Genomic DNA, 18836 nt, shown 5'->3' on the forward strand with positions numbered 1-18836 from the left:
CCATCCCCTCGCAGGTACCCCAGAGCTGGGTGAGGAGCGGGTGCCTGCCAGCTTGCACACACTGAAGCCACGCCGGCGGGAACTACGGGGCAAAGCGTCGCCTAGGCTGGCTCTTGGGGTCTCCTACCCGCCACCTTGATTCCAGCCAGTGTGCGGGGAGCGTGTGTGGAGCGGGGGCAGGGGTGTGCAAGTGCACGTCGCTGGGGGGGCGGGGGGGGCGCGGTGGGAGTGGAGGTGCCCTGGGCACCGTGGGCACAGGGTGTGCGGTCGGGTCTCCGCCTGGGTGGCCCTCACCTAGGAGACCACCAGGCCGAGCACCAGCCCCGGCAGCAGGGACCAGTGCCCCCCGGAGGGTCGTGCCCAGCGCCCAGCAGCACCCTGAGGTCAGAGCCTGAAGCTCCGCCCCGAGGCCTGGGCCGCCCCTTCTCCGTGCAGTCCAGGGTCTCCAAAGCTGCCACGTGGGAAAGTCCAGCCGCCCAGGACCATGTAAGGTGGTGACGCCCCAGGCTCTCCCCACAGACACGCTGGGGGCTGTGTCCTCCCTGGGCCCCAGCGGCTGGGAGTCTGTCCGTCCGTGCGGCTCCCCCACACGCAGCCTTCCACGTCAGTTGAGGACGCGGCCTCTTGGTGCCACGGCCACTCGGCAGGCCTGCACCAGAGAGGGTGGGTGCCCAGCCTCGGGTCACACAGAAAGCTTCGCGTCAGCCCGGCAGGGCCGGGATGCCCTGGGACGCCTCCCAGGTAGGGCGACGGCACGGTCTCTTCGCCATCCTGGGGGCACCTAGAGAGAGAAGCCAGGTCACGGGCGGGGCTCCCTACCGTTTGAAGAAAGAGGCCTTTCTCAGGGCTCTGGGGGCAGCAGGGGACATGGGGGTGGTGACCCTGGATCCTGCACTGCTGGGAAGCGTGGCCCCTGGAGGCCAAGCCCAGGGTGAGGTCAAATTCGGAGTCACCTGGCGCTGGGAGGGTAGAGCAGGGGCTTTCTGCCAGTCCTGGCCTGGACCCCCGCCCCCCGAACCCACCGGTCAATTCGGGCAACAGTTCTAGAGAAGCGGGCCAAGCCCAGGGTCAGTGGAACGTGCCCAGGGGAGGAGGTGCCTTTGGAGAAGCTGTTCCTGCTTCCAGAACATTCCCCAGGGCCCTGCAAGGTGCTCCCTGACCCCGCCCCACCCCCCAGGGGCCCCTCCACCCGGCTGCACTCACGGCCTCAGACTTTGACGGGTGCGGGTGGCATCGCCAGCTGGTTCACCCTGGGGGAGAGACGGGCGGGGGTCAAGGTGGCGGATCAGCTGCGGCCGGGCCCGGGCACTGCTCTGGCGCATCGCATCTCGGGGGCCGGCTGGCCGGACGTGCCGGGCAGGGACCTCGTCAGCCCCAGGGGAAGGTGGGAGAGCCCAGGGGTGGGGAGAGAAGAGGCAGGAGTGAAGAGGAAAAGAGAGAGAAGTCAGAAAACTGGAGGCGGAACTGCGGGCACCCCCCCCACACACACACACACTCCCCCCAGCAGCCCACCCGGCCCACTCACTGCTGCTCGGCCTTGGCGCGGTCACCCAGGAAGAAGAGGGCCGTGGCCAGGAAGAACATGCCGCCCAGGACCACCACGAAGGGGCAGAGCATGAGGGCGTAGCCCAGGCTCAGGAACTCCCAGAGCGGGGAGTCCTTGGTGCTCTGGCGGATCAGGTCGGAGATCTGTGAGGGTGGGGGCGCGTCAGGGGGCGCCTCCCGAAGCCGCCCCCACCCGGCCTCGCCCCTACTCACAAAGCCGATGAGGTAGGGGCTCCCGGCGTCCCCCAGTAGGTGCGACGTGAAGCTCTGCAGGGCCACGGCCGTGGCCCGTCGCGTGGGGATGACCACGTACTGTGCGAGAGGCGGCAGGTCAGAGGCCACGTCCCCGGGGCCACCGCATCCCCCTGCCCCCGCCCCACGCCGGAGGACAGGCTGCTCGAGGTTCTGCACGGGGCTTGTGCTGGGTGCCGTGGTCCTGGGAAACTGAGGCCCACGGGCCGCAGCAGCGCCGGGACCAGAACCCTGGCCTTGGCTTCACGTGCCCATGAGCTGAAGGCCACACGGGTTTCTCCCCAGGAAGACCCAGCAAGGCCCAGGCTGGCAGGGGAGGGGGTGAAGCTGGTCTGCCTGGACCGGCCTCCACTCCCACCCACTGGTGCCCCCAGCTCCCCAGGCCAGAGCCCAGCTCCAAGTATGCAGAGCCCCCCCCCCCCCCCCCGTCCCCACAGCGGCCACGCCCTCGGGGACCCTTGTAACAGGGCTGGGGGAAGGGCAGCTGCATCCGATGGGATCGCGTGGCCCCGTTTCCAGCACTGATTAGTCATGCGGCTGTGACACTTAATAAAATGGGACGTGATTTCCCTGGGACCCAAACCCTGCCTGCAGCTGGGGCCGCCCCTGGGGGGCGGAGGCAAGCACAGGGGTCCTGCCCAGCACCAACAGCTTCACCTCCCCCCTGCCACCTGCCTGGCTCCACGCTGGGCCACGGGGCTGCGTCAGACCCCCCCCCTCCCCAGCCCCGTGTCCCCCGGCCCACCGATGGAGGTGGAACAGGGCAGGCTTCCTGGAGACCCGGCAGGGCCCCCGGCGGCAGGCAGACTCTGATCTCTCCGGCTGTCCCGTATCGTGGCCCCAACCCCCACGTGACCCCCAGGAGGTCTGCCCTGGCGGCTCCTGGACTCTCCCCACTGTAGACCCCGCGTGCCCTTCTCCCACCCCTCCAGGCCCTGGCTGGGAGGATCCCTGGGAACAGGAGCAGCGGTCACCCTACCCCCAAACCGCCACCCCTCAGAGACAGCAAGTTAGCAGGGCCGCACCCCCTCCCGGTTTCTCCAGGGACACAGCCCCCGCCACTGCTCAGACGGCCCTTTGTGCCCGGCTGGCTGGTCTGGAACCTATTGTTGGCCCTGTGAAGACGGCCTCTGTCCACCCGGCCCAGCCGCTGGCCCTCGGGCAGGCGCGCCTGGGACCCGAACTGGGCTGGGAGGGCAGGGCCTGTGGAGCTCAGGCCGGGGGAGGGGGCTAGCCTGGCACTGCCGGCCTCCCGGCCATGCCGAGCCTGCACACGTCCCCCTCCCCGCCAGTCCCACGCCCGTCCCTCCCGCTGGCCCAGCCCGCGGTTTCAGCCCCGAAGCCTGATCCCTTCCCTGCCTCCAGGCCCACCTTCCCCGCCGGCCTGGCTTCCTGCCCACCCCCCACCAGCCCCTCTGGCCTCCCGTCCCTTCACCGCCCTCTCCAGCTGCCCCCGGAGACAAGAGGCCCGGGTTGTCACGAGGGAACTCTGTCTGCCTCACCATGAGGATGTCCGCGGTGATGGCCCAGTTAGAGAACAGCAGCGTCTCCCCAACAAAGATGCAGACCTGCCCAGGAGAGACCGGGCAGCCGTCAGGGCCCCACCCCCACCCCCAGCAGCCCCACGCTGTCCCCAGACCTGCCCAGGAGAGACCGGGCAGCCGTCAGGGCCCCCCACCCCCAGCAGCCTCAAGCTGCTCCCTGCACCCTGACTGCCAGCAGGGAGCCCCCCCCCCAAGCCCCCACACCCCCCTTGGGGCCCCGCATCTCTCAGCAGGAGAAATTCCTCAGGCTCAGAGCAGTTGACAGGGTCCAGGAGGACCCCAAGGCGTGCCGGTGGCCTGGACAGGCCCCGGAGGGAGCAGGGCAGGCAGCGGACTTGAGCCCCCCCCCGCCCCGAGGGGAGGGGGCCCGCTCGCCCCACCACCTGCGCACCCCCGTCACACTCACGTAGGCACCCACGATGCTGCTCTTGGCAGCCACGAAGATGAGGCAGACGAAGATGGCGGAGCCCAGCATGCCCACGGCACACACCAGGGGGTCGGCCCGCTGGGTCCGCAGGCGGCACCATCTCGTGGCTCCCGCCCCCGTGACGACACCCAGGAAGCCAGTGAAGCAGGTGATGGCCCCGAAGATGAGGCTGTGGGGACAGAGGGCAGGAGCCGTGGGTCGGCCGGGGGCAAGGCTGGGGGGGGGGGGGCGGAGGGGGCGGCGCTGGGCACGGCTACCCCCCACCCCCGCCCGGCCCTACCTGTCCTTGGCCCCGCACGGCGGGCTGCTGCACGTGTCTGCTGTCTTCTGCACGACCTGAGCTCGGTGCAAGTACAGCGGGATCCACATGCCCAGGGCCCCTGTGGCGAAGGACACGGCCGACGTGGCCAGGGAGGAGAAGACGTAGCTGCGGCTGGGGAGAGGCCAGGACGTCACGCTGAGCCGGGCTCCCCCCCCCCCACCACCCCCAGCAGCCCTCCCCGCTCCCCCTCAGGCTCAGGCTGCTGGGATAAGCATCAGGGGCCCCAGTGAGCACCTCGAGCAGCAGGGAGCAGGGGGGCCGTGCTGCAGGGGGGCCGTGCTGCAGGGAGGGGCCCCGCCCCTCCTCCCCGCCCTGCCAGAGCTCCCCCCCCCCCCCCCCCCCCCCCCCCCCCCCCCGCCGGCAGCACTCACTTGCGGATCAGGGCCTTCATGTCTCGGAGCCACGAGGTCCGCACCTTGAGCTGCCCCCCGAGCTGGTCAGCGTGGCCTCTCTTGGTGGCCGGGACCAGGATCAGGATGAGTGTTCCTGTGATCATGCCCACGATGGGGGACACCTGGTAGGGCAGGAGTAGGTCAGGCAGGTGGGGCCCCAGGGCCCAGGGGGCTGTCCCTGTTTCGCCAGGAGCAAGCCCCCAGGAGGGCCGGGGTGGGAGGGGGCGGAAGGAGAGCGAACTGAAAACCGGGCGGACGAACACGTGGAAAGACAGCCTGACAGACTCTGGAATCGAGGCTGGGGCCTGGGGGCCGGGGCTCTGGCTGCCATGAAGCCCCAGCTAAGGGATCGGGTGGGGGAACAGAGCCGCCACGGCCCCGGGCCCTTCCGGGTGGAGGAGGACACCCTGGCGGCCCGCATTCCAAGACACCAGCCCCTCCGGCAGCCGGAGCCCGGGGAGGCCCGTCCCCACCCCCGCGAGCCCAGGGCGGAGGGAGTTCCTCTCCACGCGCCCCGTCAAGAAATTCCACGGAGGCTGCTTCCTTCCTGCTTTTGAGGAAAAAACACTTTGTCTTAAGCTTCCGTTGCTCTGCGAGACTGGGGATCTCTGTTTCCTCCGATTGCACTGTCCTGGGGCCTCGGCAGACTCGGCAGACTCGCCTGAATCCTCCCTCGGGACAGGAAGGGGCTCCAGGCCCCCCGGGGGGGCCCCACACAGAGGTCTCCTCTCAGCCCTGCCCTCACACAGCGCCAGGCTCGAGCAGGATGCGCCTTCGCGGACCTGGAACTTCCCGACACGTGGGAGAGTCCCTCGTCCCGTCCTGGGGCCCTGAGGCCGCAGGACCACTGGGTCTGGCCCCCCAGCTCCCCGTGCGCACGCATCCACGGACCCCAGGCTGGGGTGTCCTTACCCGCAAGGCCCAGCGCCAGTCTCCAGCCGCCTGCTTCACGCTGGAGCCCGTGATGTAGCCCAGGCCGCTGCAGACGAGACAGCGCGGGGGACGGTGTGCTCACCAGCCCGGGGGCGGCCGGCCGCCCACCCCACCCCGCCCCACCCGCTGGCCGCCACCGCGCGTCCGGGTCGCAGAGCGCCAACTTCGGGGACGGGGGTCCCGGGACGCGCGCAGGGACCCTCACCTGCCCAGCGGGATGGCAAAGTAGAAGACGGACAACATGAGCGTGCGCGTGTTCTTGGTGAAGAGGTCGCCGATGATGGTGGGCGCGATGGTGGAGTAGCTGGCCTCGCCGATGCCCACCAGCCCCCGCGACAGGACCAGCAGCCAGAAGTGCTGCAGGAGGCACACGGGATGGAGGCCGCTGGCTCCTCGGCCCGACCCTCCCGGGTCCCCACGCCGGCCCGGGAGCCGGCCCACGGGATGGAGCCCGACGCCGTCTCAGCAGCGAGGACACCCAGGCCCCTGGGCCCCTCCACACAAGCCCGGCACGGGGTTGGCACTGGTCTTCTGCAGGTGGACGGCTGTAAGTGCGGCCTCCGGGGGCTCCGGCCCCACCTGGGGAGCTTCAGGTCACCCCACTCACGTCCCACCCCGGGCAGGGCAGCCGGGCTGGCCCTGGCAGCACTGAGGACCCTGCGTGCACGAGGAGTGGGCAGTGCCCCCCCCACCCCGCCACACATCAAAGCGGGAAGCCCAGCTGAGCCAGGAAGGGTGGGGCCGTGCCAGCTGCCAGGGTCCTCCCCCTTTGAGGTGGACCCGGGCCCTCCGGCCTCCCAGCTGCCCAGGGCCTGAGAACCCAGCCTGGCCATCTTTCCCCGGCCCCACCCTGACCACCCATCCGGCCGGCCGACGCCGCCCACAGGCTACCCGGCTCAGTCTCCCGCTTCCCTCCCTCCAGCTGCCCGTCTCCGTCCGGGCCGGCCCTCTGCATCGTCGACTGCCCGTCCAGCCCCGCGCCTCTCCTCCGCCTCTGTGTCCCCCGCCTGCTCGCCTCGGTCCCTCTCTCTGGGGGTCACCTGCCCGCGTTGCTGTTGGGTCGTCCTGTATCGGTTTCCATTAGCCTTTTACACACCACGTGTACCGATCCTTTGTTTAATGTGATGCCTCCAGCCTGGAGATTCCCCGCCCCCCCCCCCCATGGCCTCTGGACTGCACATCTCGCTCAGGCCCCATCCCCAAATGACAAAAATACACCCTAACACGCTGTTTGCGAGACGCTGGAGGTGAGATTTCCTCCTCGGCAGGAGAGCAGGTGGATAGGACGTCCTGTGGGTCCCCGGGCCTCCCCAGGAACCCCCTCCTTGTGCGTGTGTCATGCTTCCTCCCTCCCTGTTCCCGCACACGCACGTGCCCCCGCATGCTTTCCAAACAGGGACGTAAAGGGGACGGTTCCGTGCCTCCTGCCCCGCACCTCGCCTCTGCCCTCAGTCACGCGTTGTGGAAGCGGGCCCATCGACGCCGGCTAATAAAGACCCGTTCACGCTTCTCCTGCCACGAAGACACCCCGTCTTTCCGGGCGTGCACCACACGGTCCCCCGTCCTCCGAGACTGTCACAAACGCCCGTGTGCGCGTGTGCCGCTTCACGTGCACGAGCCGGGGTTTCTCTCTCGGGTACACACCTCGAAGTCAGAGGCCGGGCCGCGGGCCCGTGGCACTCCGCAGGATCCTGCCGCCCTGCTCTCCGCAGAGGCCCCGCCAATTTGCACCGCCAGCAGCAGCTTCAGTAACACTTGGTGTCCTCACCTCCCTAATTATTGCCCATCTGATGGGTGTGAAGTGTTATCTCGTTGTCGTTTCAATTTGCATTTCCCTGCTGACTTGGGACCAACACCGGGCACCGGCTCCTCCTGGGACAGACGGCCGGTCCTCGTCCTCCCCCCACTTTCCTACGGGCTTATCTGGCTTTTTCTTGCCGATTTCTAGCTCCCGGTTTTTAGACTTTGCTTTTTCCCTTATTTTCGCCTGCCTGGAACTTATTTTGAAGCAGGGTTCAGCTTTCATCCAGGTGCACGGTCAATCCTCCACAAGCCCCCCGAGGCACACCTGTCACCCCCACGGAAGGGACCGTTTCACCGTCGGCCTGCTGCTTTGGTTAAGCGGCCACCCCGTGATGACCAACGGGGCAGGCCACCTCCACGGCCACTTTTCACCATGTCCCTCGCTGTTCCTGGACGTTTTCTTTGCCAAATGAACTTCAGGATCCCACTGCCGAGGCTCGCCAACGCCCCTCCCCTCCGCCCCGCCCCGCGGGGCCCGGACCGTGGCGGCCGTGAGTCTACAGACTAACTGGGGCGATCCGTCTCTCGGCCTCCGCCGGCCCGCCCTCCCTCCCACACCCCGGCACCGGCGTCGCGGTCCCCAGAAGCTTCTGGTCCAGGCCCCATTTTCGACCGTGGCTGTCAGACTCTACTGACACTCTGGCCTGACCCTCCTCCGTGAAGCCACGTTGTACCCGCACACCTGCCTGTTCCTTCCGCCCCTGCCTCCGGCCTCTTCTGGGCCAGCGTCAACCTTCGGAGGAAGCCCAGACCCCGAAGTGCCCCACCACCTGGCCCCTGCCTTCCTTTCCAGCCAAAACACTCTCCTCCGTTGTGGACCCACCGACACGCCCACCGTTAGTGGCTCTCTGGGCTTGCTCCCACCGCCATCCCGTCCACCAAAGGCCTCATCACCCTATTCCACCTGCCTAGCTCAAATGCCGCCTCCTCCAGGAAGTTCTCCCTGACCCCATGGATTTCAAGAGACTGCTCTCTCTTCACTCAGGGCTCTCGGCACTTTGCACATCTCAAAGGCTGTGAACGTGGGGCGCCTGTCCCATCTTCCCACACCCAGCCCGGGAGCCCCCAAGGACGGGGAGAGGGTCTGCTCCTTTATGCCGGAGGCCGAAAGCTCCTTGAAGACAGATCTTGGTCTCTTCTCCTTCTCCCTCTATTTCCCTCTACGGTAGCCACCATGTGATTGTCCTTCCTCCGCTCGAACACTCCTGCCGATGGGAGGCTCACTACCTATCAAAGCAACATATCTCCCTTGTGGATCGGAAGAACAGAAGGGACGGTTGGTTGAATGACGCCACGGTCCGCCGTCTGGGCACTCATCGGCTCGGCGATTTCCCACAATAAACCTTCCGGCGGGGAAACACTAGTCCCATTTTACAGATGAAGGAACCGAGGCTCAGGGAGATCTCTCCAGATCACAAGGCTGAACAGACAACAGAGTTGGGACATTCGCACCCGGACTGTGGGAGCTGAGTAAGAAACACCTTCCTCGTGTTGAAATGATGCTTGCCGCCCTAGGACTCTGACCCAAGGAGTCAGCTGGTTGTTGGGCAAAGAGCACACCGAGCGGGGCGCCCGGCCGGCTCAGTCAGTACACGTGTGACTCTCGACCTTGGGGACACGGGTTCAAGCCCCATTTTGGGCATAGAGTTTACTTAAAAAAATAAAGTAAAAGGGCGCTGGGTGGCTCACGGTCAGCTGAGTGCCCGACTCCTGACCTTGCCTCAGGTCATGATCCCAGGGTCACGGAATCAAGCCCCACATCGGGCTCTGCACTGAGCTCGGAGCCTGCTTGGGATTCTCTCTCTCTCTGCCCCTCCCCCATTCACACTCAAGCTCTCTTAAAAAAAACGAAAAGGAGGAAACCGTGCGAGGCACAGAGAGGGCCCGTGACTCACCTGGGGTCACACGGCAAGGTGCTGGCAGAGCTGGGACTAGAATAAAGGGCCCTGCCTCCTGGACCAGACTGGTTCTGCCGTTCCTTGCATCGTCCCCAAGTCAAGGCAGGTCAGAAAGAGGGTGCCACGCGGGGCTCGGCTAGGCTCACAGCAGGGAGGCCCTTTCCGTAGCCAGGCCAGCTTACAAAAGCAGCCACGACGCCCCCCCCCCCCCCCCCCCCCCCCTGCTCTGGGAAGACAGCGCCTGAGACTCCAGCAGAGAGGCAGAACGAAGCCGGGGGGGGGGGGGGGGGGGGGGGGGCGGGGGCAGAGGAGCCGACGCACCTGCCGGGGGATGAAGGAGCTGGAGAAGGTGACCGCCGACCAGAAGAAGACACCGCAGCTGAGGATCACTTTCCTGTTGAAGCGGTCACCCAGGTAGCCGAAGATGGGGGCGGCCACCATGAAACTGCAGATGAACACTGCGGGGAGAGGAGGCCGTGACACGGGGCCAGGCCCCCACCGCCCGCCAGAGGCGACCCCACGACCCGCCCGCCTCCCCGCGGGCCCAGCTGGTCCAGCGGGTGACCCTCGGGGGACTTGAGCGACAGAGGATTCACTGAGCGGTTGACGCGGCAGGAGCCACGTCAGGAGCTCACCACCTGGGGCCTTGTGGGTCCGTGCAAGGCCACCTCCTCGCAAAAGAGGGGAGGCAAGACTCGCCCGAGGCCCCACCGGCGGCAAAAGCCCCGCGGGGACCTGATCCCCTGTGTGTCCGGCCCCGGAGCCAGTGTCCTCATACCTCGTCACGCTGCCGTCCTTCTTATACTTGGGAGAGAGGTTCAGAGAGGGGAAGGGACCCACCCAAGGTCACACAGCAAACCGGGACGGAACTGGGCCTGGAACCCCAGCCTTCCACCTGCCAGCTCATGCAGTCACACTCACTCCTCACTCCCCACAGGCTGGAGAGGCTTTCCTGGCGTCTGGAAACACTGTCGTTCATTCGCTCACTCTTTCACTCATTCAACGAAACAGGCAAAAATTCCTGCCTTCCTGGGCAGGAGAAAGAAACCACAAAATGAAAAATAGAGTACATGAGGTGATGGCAAATGCTAAGGAGGGGAAAAGGGCAGAGACGGGAGACAGGAAACGTGTGCGACACAGAGAAAGAAGGGCCAGAGAGGTGACATTTCAGTGAAGACCTGGAGGAGGGAAGGAAAACAATCATGCAAATACTGGGGCAAGTGCAAAGGCCCTGAGGCAGGAGTATGCTTAGCACATGTGAAGAATAGCATAGAGGCCAGAATGGCTGGAGCAGAAGGAAGGAGGGAGGAAGGCCTGACGAGCCAGGGCCTGTGGCCCACCGTGGGGACTGTGGCTTCTACGGCTGAGAAAGGGCACAGAGCAGGGAGTGATCTGACCTGGTTTTGTTCTAGAACGAGACAGAAGACTCCATGGGGAGTGATGGGAGGGGCCTTGGGGCCCCAGGTGGGACCTAGAGGCCCAGCAAGGCAGGGCAGGCCCTAGGGGTCAGGGAGCAAGGAGCTCCCCCAGGCCTCCCCCTGCAAGGCGGTCCCACAGCTGACGGACAGATGGCCAGACAAAGGCCGAGGGTGGGCAGACGAGGTGGCCAGTTGGCCGGGCTCTGACCGCCGGGCTGAGTGTGCACACGGGCTGGGCTTCTCCCTCAGACAGAGGCGGGGAGGGGAGGGGAGGAAGGATGGACTTGGTGAAGGAGGGGAGAGGGCCGGGCCAGAGGAGAGTGACTGTCTCCCTCTTGTCCTAGTGAGCAGGACGGGGTGTGGCCGCAGGGGAAACTGGGGCCGCGGGCAGCATCAGCACAGAGGGGCGGGACCCGGGCCCAAAGTGAGCTCTGATCCTTCCCAGCTGGGTGACGTTGAGCAGGTCACCACCTCTCTGTTCTCAGTTCACTGGTGTCCTGATAAACGTCCAACGACGGACTCCAATAAAGGGGGGATGGGGGCGGGGGGAGGGATGTGGGGTTTGCCAACTGTTGCCAACTGTCGAGGGGTGAACACGCCCGCCGTGGCTGCTCGTGGCTGCGGTGTGATGTCACCGACCGGAGTCACAGGAGGTGGGTCTAGGGAGGGCCGCGAAGGCAGATCGATTGCGTAAATAACCTCAGGGACACAGATACTGGTAGAATGCAGGGACGTGACTAGGGAAGGATGCGTTCTGAGTATTTACTACCTTTGTGTTTCACACAAGATGTTTAACCACAAGTGTACATAATTCAGTTGTCGCTAAGGGTCGAGTTCAGCTACCGGCTCACACGACGCCTGAGAATTAACACACGCCTCTCTCGGGCTGGTCGAGGCCGCCACCCCGCCAGCTTCCTCATCCGCCAAATGAAGATAAAAATAGCAAGGCCCCGGGTGCCGAGCACAGCGTGAGATAAAGCTCAAGGTGCTCTGCCACGCCCCGCCCCGGAGCACGGCCTCGGTCAACACCGGGTCCTTGTTTAGATTCATCCACACAGAAATTACTTCCTCATATCTAGAAAAAGAACTTGTCCTGCTGGGCCTGCCTCACAGGACCTGCCTGAGATCAGACCAGGATGCGGGCAGAAAAGCAATGTTGATCCTTCAGGACTCACGCACATTAGGGGGAGGAGGGAGGACTGTGCCCTCTGTGCCTGTCTGCGCCAAGCGGGGAGAGGGCACAAAGAACCAGAGGAAGAGTGACCCCTGTCCGGCCGGGGGGCAGAGCCTATCCGTGGGCTGCCCAGCTCGAAGGGGCTAGGATGCCAGGAAAGCCACCAAGAGGGCCAACTCCTGCCAGGATGGTGAAGAGAGGCCTCACAGAGGCGGCGATGTCAGAGCTGGGCATTGAAGGGTGCACGGGAGTTTGCCAGCGATGATGATGCTTAAAACCAAGAATACATACTAAAATATAAATCACAAATCTTATAAGCAATACCGTGCAACGGTTAGGGAGGCACAATGCTCACGGCTAACGAGAACCTTGGTTGTCGCTCACGGAACACTTGTAGACAGGCCCGAGTGCGCCCTGGACGTAAGCACAGGCTTCTCACTTGCCCCTCACGACTACCTTCATCCCACAGAAAGGTGCCAGAGGCCGAAAGGAGTTTGTCAAACGCCAGGGTCTAAGCCACACTAGGACCACGGCATGTCTGTCCTCCTGCAGGGGTGGACGGGGCCCGGGGGGAGAGCCAGGCCGCCGTCCCCACCACCCGGCCTGCGGCAGAGCAGGAGGGCGGCCCCGACTTCGTGACCCTGGCTCCCTGCCAGCCATCTGAGTGGACCGAGTCACAGGGGACTCCGGTGGGAATAGGTCCCCACCCTCACCGCTGGGTCCCAAGCACCCACCTGTCCCCACCATGTCGTCCCATGTTGGAGCTGGGCCACCGACAGCTGGAGGAACCTGCCCAAAACTACACAGTGACCCTCCTGCCCCCAGACGCCCTGCACCCTCAGCACTGTCCCCTTGGGGACAAGGGCGTCCAGGGTCACGAGGGAGAGCAGCCCTCCCCTCTGCTACGGACAGACAGGTAAGAGGACGCTCCCAGGCCTTCGGGTGCATCACAGGCCAGCAGAGGGGCCTCAATGCAATCAGGGCAGGGACAAGAGGAAAAATGCTCCTGGCAGAAGAAACAGCAGTGGCAAAGGCCTGGAACCTTGTCCCGGCAGGGCTAGAAACTTCCACTGCCCCCCACCCCGGGCCTGCAGCCTTTGCTGGAAGAGAGCTATCTGGGCGGCCTGGCTGCCCCACCCAGACCTCGGTGGGGGTGGCCTTCCCAGCAGCTCCCGCACAAGGACATCCTGCAGTCAGGGCATGGGGAAGCCCTGTCTTGGCTCACGTGTGCTGAGCCCACAGGACGGGGACAATGGGGCTGCAGGCGGGAGAGGGGGGGCGGCGGGGTTGGCGAGCCAGCCCACAGGATGGGGACAATGGGGCCCGCGGACAAGGGCGGGGGAGGGGGGCAGCGTGGGAGGAGCCACCTTGCAGAACGACCTCATGTGGTGTCCCCGCCCCACAGGGATGCCCGGGGGCCTTCTCCTCTGGGGCCCTCAGAGGGCCCAGCCCCCAGAAGTCCAGAACCACCCCACTGAGGACACTGTGACCGTCTGATCCCACCCGGGGGCTGCTCCCAGGGTGCATGTGGCCCTGTCCGATCCCAGAAGCTGGTCCTGGGGCAGGGGCAGGTGAGGCCTGAACTGGGGGAGCCCTGGACGCCCCGTTGGTGCCCTCGGAGCTCACGTCCAGCCCCCGCCTCAGCCTGGGCTGAACCCAGGGCTATTTTTGCAGAGTCCAGATCCGGCCGACCTGTCATTCGGAGAGATGTGCCACCCTGCACCTCCCGTGGGCGGGGAGGGCGTCGGGCCGGCTCTGCCCACAGGGTGTGGACGGGACGCCCCGGCAGCCAGGCCACGGGGAGGCCCCATCGCTGCCTGTAGGGCCACCAAGCTCGGGCTTCCTGTAGGGAGAAGGGGGCCGCTCCTCCCTCCCACCGCTCAGGATACAAGCCCTGGGACGGCCCCTCGGGCCTCAGGGAGACCGGTCCTAGGCCCCCCTCAGGCACGGGGGCGCTGGGGGAACCGCCACGGGGGCTGCCTGACTACGAAGCAGGCCACTGCAGAAGTGGGGAGGAGAGCAAGGCCAGGAGGACACTCTGCCCGAAGCAGGGCCGCCGTCTGGTTTCGGTCTGAGCTGGCTCTTCCTCTGTCCTGGCACGTCCTGGCACGTCCTCGTGACCCCACCAACCCCAGCCCTGAGCTGCCTTCCAGCGCCCTCCCCCACCACCCGCCCCAGAGAGAGCATCCCCATGCAGACGTCTAACGGGGCCATGCCTGCCCCAAAGCCTCCTCTGGCTCCCTACTGCCCCAAGACCAGAGGCCCTTCACGATGTGCCCCTGTCCCCCGCCCAGCCTCCTTCCTTCTGGGGGGAGGGGGGCGAACACGAGTCCCCAGAGCCTCCAATCGGCTCCCCTTCCGCAGACCCAGCTTCTGATCCGCTTACTCTCTCTTCTACTGGGTCTACACTGCTGACGTCCAGGGCTCACGGTTTTCACTTCCAGAATTGCGAATTCAGCTTTTCAGTCCCTGTTCTTTTCCAATAAGGTGCTATCCCTGTCTTACAAATTCTACTCTTTCTTTGGAACCGTGGAAACGAAGCACATAGGACGTTAAAGTCTGTTACGGCAAACCTACTGCCTGAAATTCCTCGGGAATCGGGTCGCCTGCTTTCTGGGATCCGTTGCCCCCTCCCACAAAGGCTTCCTCCTCGTGGGCTCTGCTCACGCTCAGTCTGCCTTCAGTGGGCACTGTCATCTGTGCCCCACACGGGCCCTGGGGCACAAAGGCTCCCGTCAGGAGCCGCATCTGCAGAGGGGGCCGCAAAGCCCGGGCCGCACGGAGCAGGCTCTCGGCACACAGCCAGAGCCGGGACGGAGATCTCACAGGCAGAAAAACCGCCCACGGGCCTGCGGGCACAGCCAGAAGTCAGGGGGCTTGCCCTGGGCTCGGGGTGGAAATCGCGTCACCCCCACGATGCTGGACCCCAAGCCTGCACGGGGCCGACCCTGCAAGAAACCCCCGGAGCCCGGACGCTGGGCCGGAGTGGGCGGTCGATCCCTGGATGAATCTGGGTGACAGCTTCCTGCAGTCTCGTCGCGCTAGTCTCTTTACTCTTTATGTATATTTAAAATGTTTCATCATAAAAATGTTTACACTAAAAATACCGTAACAAGCTTCTGTGACAGATACTGGTCCCCAGGCGCCCTGCACCACTTGGCTTTAATACCAGCTTCCTCTCCTGCTCCCTGGTTTAATTCCCTGCTTCTGGCACCTGGGAATCCCCCTGCCAGTCTTAGCTTTCAAGCTCAGCTATGTAATTTAAGTGTTTTCTTGGCATATTTTACGCAGCGTGGAGTGGGGGGGAGGGTTTCTCACATCTGCTCAATCTGACACACTGACTGTGAGCCCTATGCCCTGAACAAACTCTAACACATCCTTCAAAGCCCCACTCAAATGTCCCCTCCTCAGGGGAGTCTGATCCACCTGCCACCAGGCAGAGCTAGGTGTGCCCTCGCTGCTGTCCCCCCAGGCTCCCACGCACCCTGCTCCCCCCCTGCCCCGTCATGCCTAGGTGGTGACTAGATAGGTTTTCTGTCCCCAGTGATGGGGGGAATCTACTGGAATGCAGGGACAGAGGCTATGGCAGAGCCCAGCAGGAGCTGCCTCTCTGGGTGTAGGCTGTGGAGACCCGGGCCCCGAGACAACGGGACCAGGGCTGGAGCTCTTCCGCGGGCTTTCCCAGAAGCTTCTGCAGGGGCTCGGGGGCCTGCTCGGGGCTGCCAAAGACAGGCTCTTCCCAAGCCAGGGCTCACGGTCTGGTCCCAAGGGGAAACGGCAGAGGCAGGCCTAGGCCTGACTCTCAGCCGCACCCCCTGCCCTGTCTCCGGGCCCAGCAGCCCCTGGTGCCCACGAACGAGCAGACAGCCCGGCTCTCAGCCCTGGCCCTTTGATCTGGGCAAACACCAGCACCTGGCTGGCGCCCTCCACCTGGCTCCGACCTTATCAGGGGCTTGGGGAAGAGACAGGTGCCTGGGGCCCAGGCCAATTAGGTGATTTTCCTGGTCGCCCACTGAGTCACATCCTGGTCTAGCTGGCCTGGCTCCTTGGCTCAGGTGGCCGAGGGGTGAGGACATTCAGGGAGCCAGCCCGGCAACGCCAGGGGCAGGTGGTAGGGTGGAGGCCACGGGGTAAGGGTCCCTGAGAGACCACGGCCCAGGGGCGCCCACGCTGAGAGCACAGAGATGCCAGACGCTGAGACACGGGGCCAGGCCTCCCCTCCCCAGGTGGAGATGGCGGCACGCGTGGAGCCCCAATCCTGGGCCCGCCGGCCTCCCCGCACGCGACCCCCTGTGAGTCACCAGCAGAGCTGACCTCTGTCCCTTCATCTGGGAAGTGCAGCTGCCCTGGGAGGTTGTGGGGGCAGAACCGACCATGCTGGTGGGGGGGGGGGGAGGGGTGGTGTCCACCTCCAGCCAGGTTGCCAGGGTCAGTGGGGGCCACCATGACTTCTCTGTCCACTAGGAAGGCGGCCAGGGACACCTTGCAATAGGGACAGCACTGCTTGGGGTGGCTGGAGGCCGGGGCGGACCCTGGACACCCCATCAGTCAGCAAGGCTGAGGCCCAGAGGGGACGGGACCGGGGCCACAGAGGGAGGGGGCTGGAGAGCTGGGCTCTCTCCTGCCCTCTCCCCACTCCCCACATCTGGCTGAAACTCTCTTCTAGGCTGTGAGTGGCGGTCACTGTGGGCTCAGAGCCCAGGAGGCTGGGGGGGGGGGGGGGCCAGAGGACAGGTTTGGGCTCCTGTGCTGGGTGAGGGATGTGGGCAGAGGCAGGGGCCGGCCCCCCTCAGGGTTCTGGGTCACACAGCCTTGCCCCTGTCCCAGCTTCCTCAGCTGTCTGTTGGGGCTGCGCCCTGGAGCGATCACCTCGTCTGTCTGAGCCCCAAAACCACCCTGGGAAAGGATCACAGGCCGCAGGGCCTGGCTGAGTAGCTCATGGAGGCTGGCACAGCACATTCTGGAATGCCACCTAGGCAGGTCAAGCAGGTTCCGGGACATAGCCAGCTCGCTCCACTCCTCCCTCCCAGGAGAGCCCAGGCAGGGGAAGGGGTTCACAGGCTGGAATGCAGACCACGGACTTCCTCCCACACATCTGACCGGGCCTCACAACCACACACCCTCCAGGGCCAGAAGGAATCAGAGCCAAGGAACCGGGCCCTCGGCCACACAGCAAGCATGGGGCCAGGTAGTGGGTCGGCAGGGACAATGGAGACACAGGCCCCCCTGCCCCAGCCCAGGGGGCTCTGGCCCTGCCCCTCCCCGCCCCCACCAGGGAGAAAGCTTCAGGCCCAGGACTAGCCCAGGACCCAGGCACTCAGGCGCTTTCCCAGAGTTTGGAAATGGTTCCTGGACTGGCCGTGGGGATTTCCTGCTTTGACATCTCAGAGACTGTTCCCAGGCTGATGGCGACGGAGGAAATGGGGGCGCATGCCATGGAAACAGGGTCACCAAAGGCTCTGCCGCTGTCCTGCCTGGAACCTAAGGAACTCCCTTCACCAGCCTCAGGGCAGACCCTGGGCCCCTGGGTCCTGATGAGGCCCCAGGACCAAAAGAAGGGTCCCCTCTAAGGACTCGGGCCTGTGGCCTCCCCGGGCGCCGCTGGTCTGTTTGCAGGGAGAGCAGCAGAGGCTGGGGAAGCCGGTCCTCTTGAGTGCCAAGAGTGAGGTCTGGACACAAAGCACACGTCCCTCCCAGCGAGTCAGGACCAGGGAGGAGACCCCCAGGGAGACCCAGCAGGTGTGGCGGGGGCCTGGCAGGGGCGTGGGCCTCACCTGACTGCAGCAAGCCGGCGCCTCGGTCCTTGACCCCAAACTGCTGCTGGATGTCCAGAAGGACGCCTGGGAGGGAAGACAGAGGGTGCTTATGTCTGATGCCCAGGGCCCCTGTCCCCCATCCCACCTAGGAGACCCCCAGTCTAAGCCCAGCCCGCCCAACCCAGCCCCTTCCACAGAAGGCCACCTCGCCCAGTCTGGCCAGGCCACTGGGGAATCTGCAGGCCAGGCTATGCTCACCCTGGGGGCATGGGATCCCACCCCCCACTCAGGGACCACTCAGGGCCACTGCAGGGACCTGAGGACAGACGGGCGGGACTCAGGCAAACGTGTGCTCGTGCTCACTCAGTTGTCCTCGGGGTTGTAACCAGGACCCCGCTTTTCTGATGCCAGAGCTGAGACACAGAGGGAAGCAGGTAGGGCTTCTTGGGGGGAAGGGGATCCCTGGAGACCACGCCTGTCCTCCTCCTGAGTCCCCACCACCTCTGCTCTCCCGTTAGGACTTTGCATGTCAAGAGGACTATAACCAGAGGCCACCAACAACCACGGACAGACAGAGCCACGGCTGCGTGGGGGCCGGCAACCTCCTGGAGCCTCCTCACCTCTCACGGCGCCCAGCCCCCCACCCCGCAGGCCCCGGGGGCCCCCAGCTCTGCTTATCTCCGAGGACAGCAGGGGGCTAGGCCACAGGCAGGAACCCCCACCCCTACCCCCCCAGTCATGACACATCTGCACCGAGAAGGGCTAGGGAGCCAGGAGGAGGAGACAGGGCAGGCTGCCCCCACAGCCCCCCACGCAGGGCATGGAGGAAGGGACCTGCCCTCAGGGGTCTCCCAGAGCTCATCAGGATATGGTGATGGCGCACGTCACTGAGCAGGAACTGGGCAGACAAGGGAGCTGAGCACGAGAGGTTAAGCCTGCGCCCCAGGTCGTACAGCGGCAAGGTGGCCAAAGCGGCCCCCGGGGCCCCAGAGGAGGGTCCCGCCTGGAGACTGCCCCCCGAGGCCCAGGGCCGGGATGCTGAGCCCTCTTCCGGGATGCAGCCTGACACGGAGGGACACTGGCCTCCTCCTCATGAGTGCCGAGTGGATTCACCCTAATTACCCATAATGAAGAGGCTGTGCGAGGCCCAGTTAATGACTTAATAACTAAGGCGGGCTGTGGTCGTGCCCTGAACGCGGAAGCCAGGGGCCTGTCCCTGTGGATGGAGGGGCCACCAAGTGGGGCCTCCGCGGGTGGCACGGTTGGGCCCAACCTTAGGGCACCACTTACACTCACCTCCCAGCCCCGCAGCCCATTCGCCCCGCTTCTGAGCCAGGGCCGCCCTGCCCCTCTCTCTCCCCCACAGTCAGCA

The 18836-nt window shown here is 65.4% G+C and overlaps 1 protein-coding gene across 3 annotated transcripts in view; it reads right to left on the bottom strand.

Moving 5' to 3' along the window:
• Nucleotides 1–283: 283 nt before the first annotated feature.
• Nucleotides 284–18836, bottom strand: part of SPNS2 (SPNS lysolipid transporter 2, sphingosine-1-phosphate) — a 28910-nt gene continuing 10357 nt past the window's right edge. Inside the window, exons 2-13 of one of the 3 annotated variants that reach the window (XR_007459235.1) lie at nt 17483–17548; nt 9438–9574; nt 5621–5772; nt 5395–5461; nt 4462–4604; nt 4049–4201; nt 3748–3937; nt 3300–3365; nt 1759–1857; nt 1526–1668; nt 1204–1364; nt 284–781 (exon numbers count right to left, since the gene is read on the bottom strand). Coding sequence is in view for 1 of the 3 variants with exons in the window: in XM_049637212.1 (XP_049493169.1) it covers nt 1208–1250; nt 1526–1689; nt 1759–1857; nt 3300–3365; nt 3748–3937; nt 4049–4201; nt 4462–4604; nt 5395–5461; nt 5621–5772; nt 9438–9574; nt 17483–17548 (1280 nt within the window). In the remaining 2 variants the exon portion in view is untranslated. Of the gene's footprint in view, nt 782–1203; nt 1365–1525; nt 1690–1758; nt 1858–3299; nt 3366–3747; nt 3938–4048; nt 4202–4461; nt 4605–5394; nt 5462–5620; nt 5773–9437; nt 9575–17482; nt 17549–18836 lie in introns of all 3 variants that reach the window. The other 2 variants (XR_007459234.1, XM_049637212.1) reach the window with 2 other exon arrangements.

This window comes from Panthera uncia, chromosome E1 (assembly GCF_023721935.1).
Source record: "Panthera uncia isolate 11264 chromosome E1, Puncia_PCG_1.0, whole genome shotgun sequence".
Taxonomy (NCBI): domain Eukaryota; kingdom Metazoa; phylum Chordata; class Mammalia; order Carnivora; family Felidae; genus Panthera; species Panthera uncia.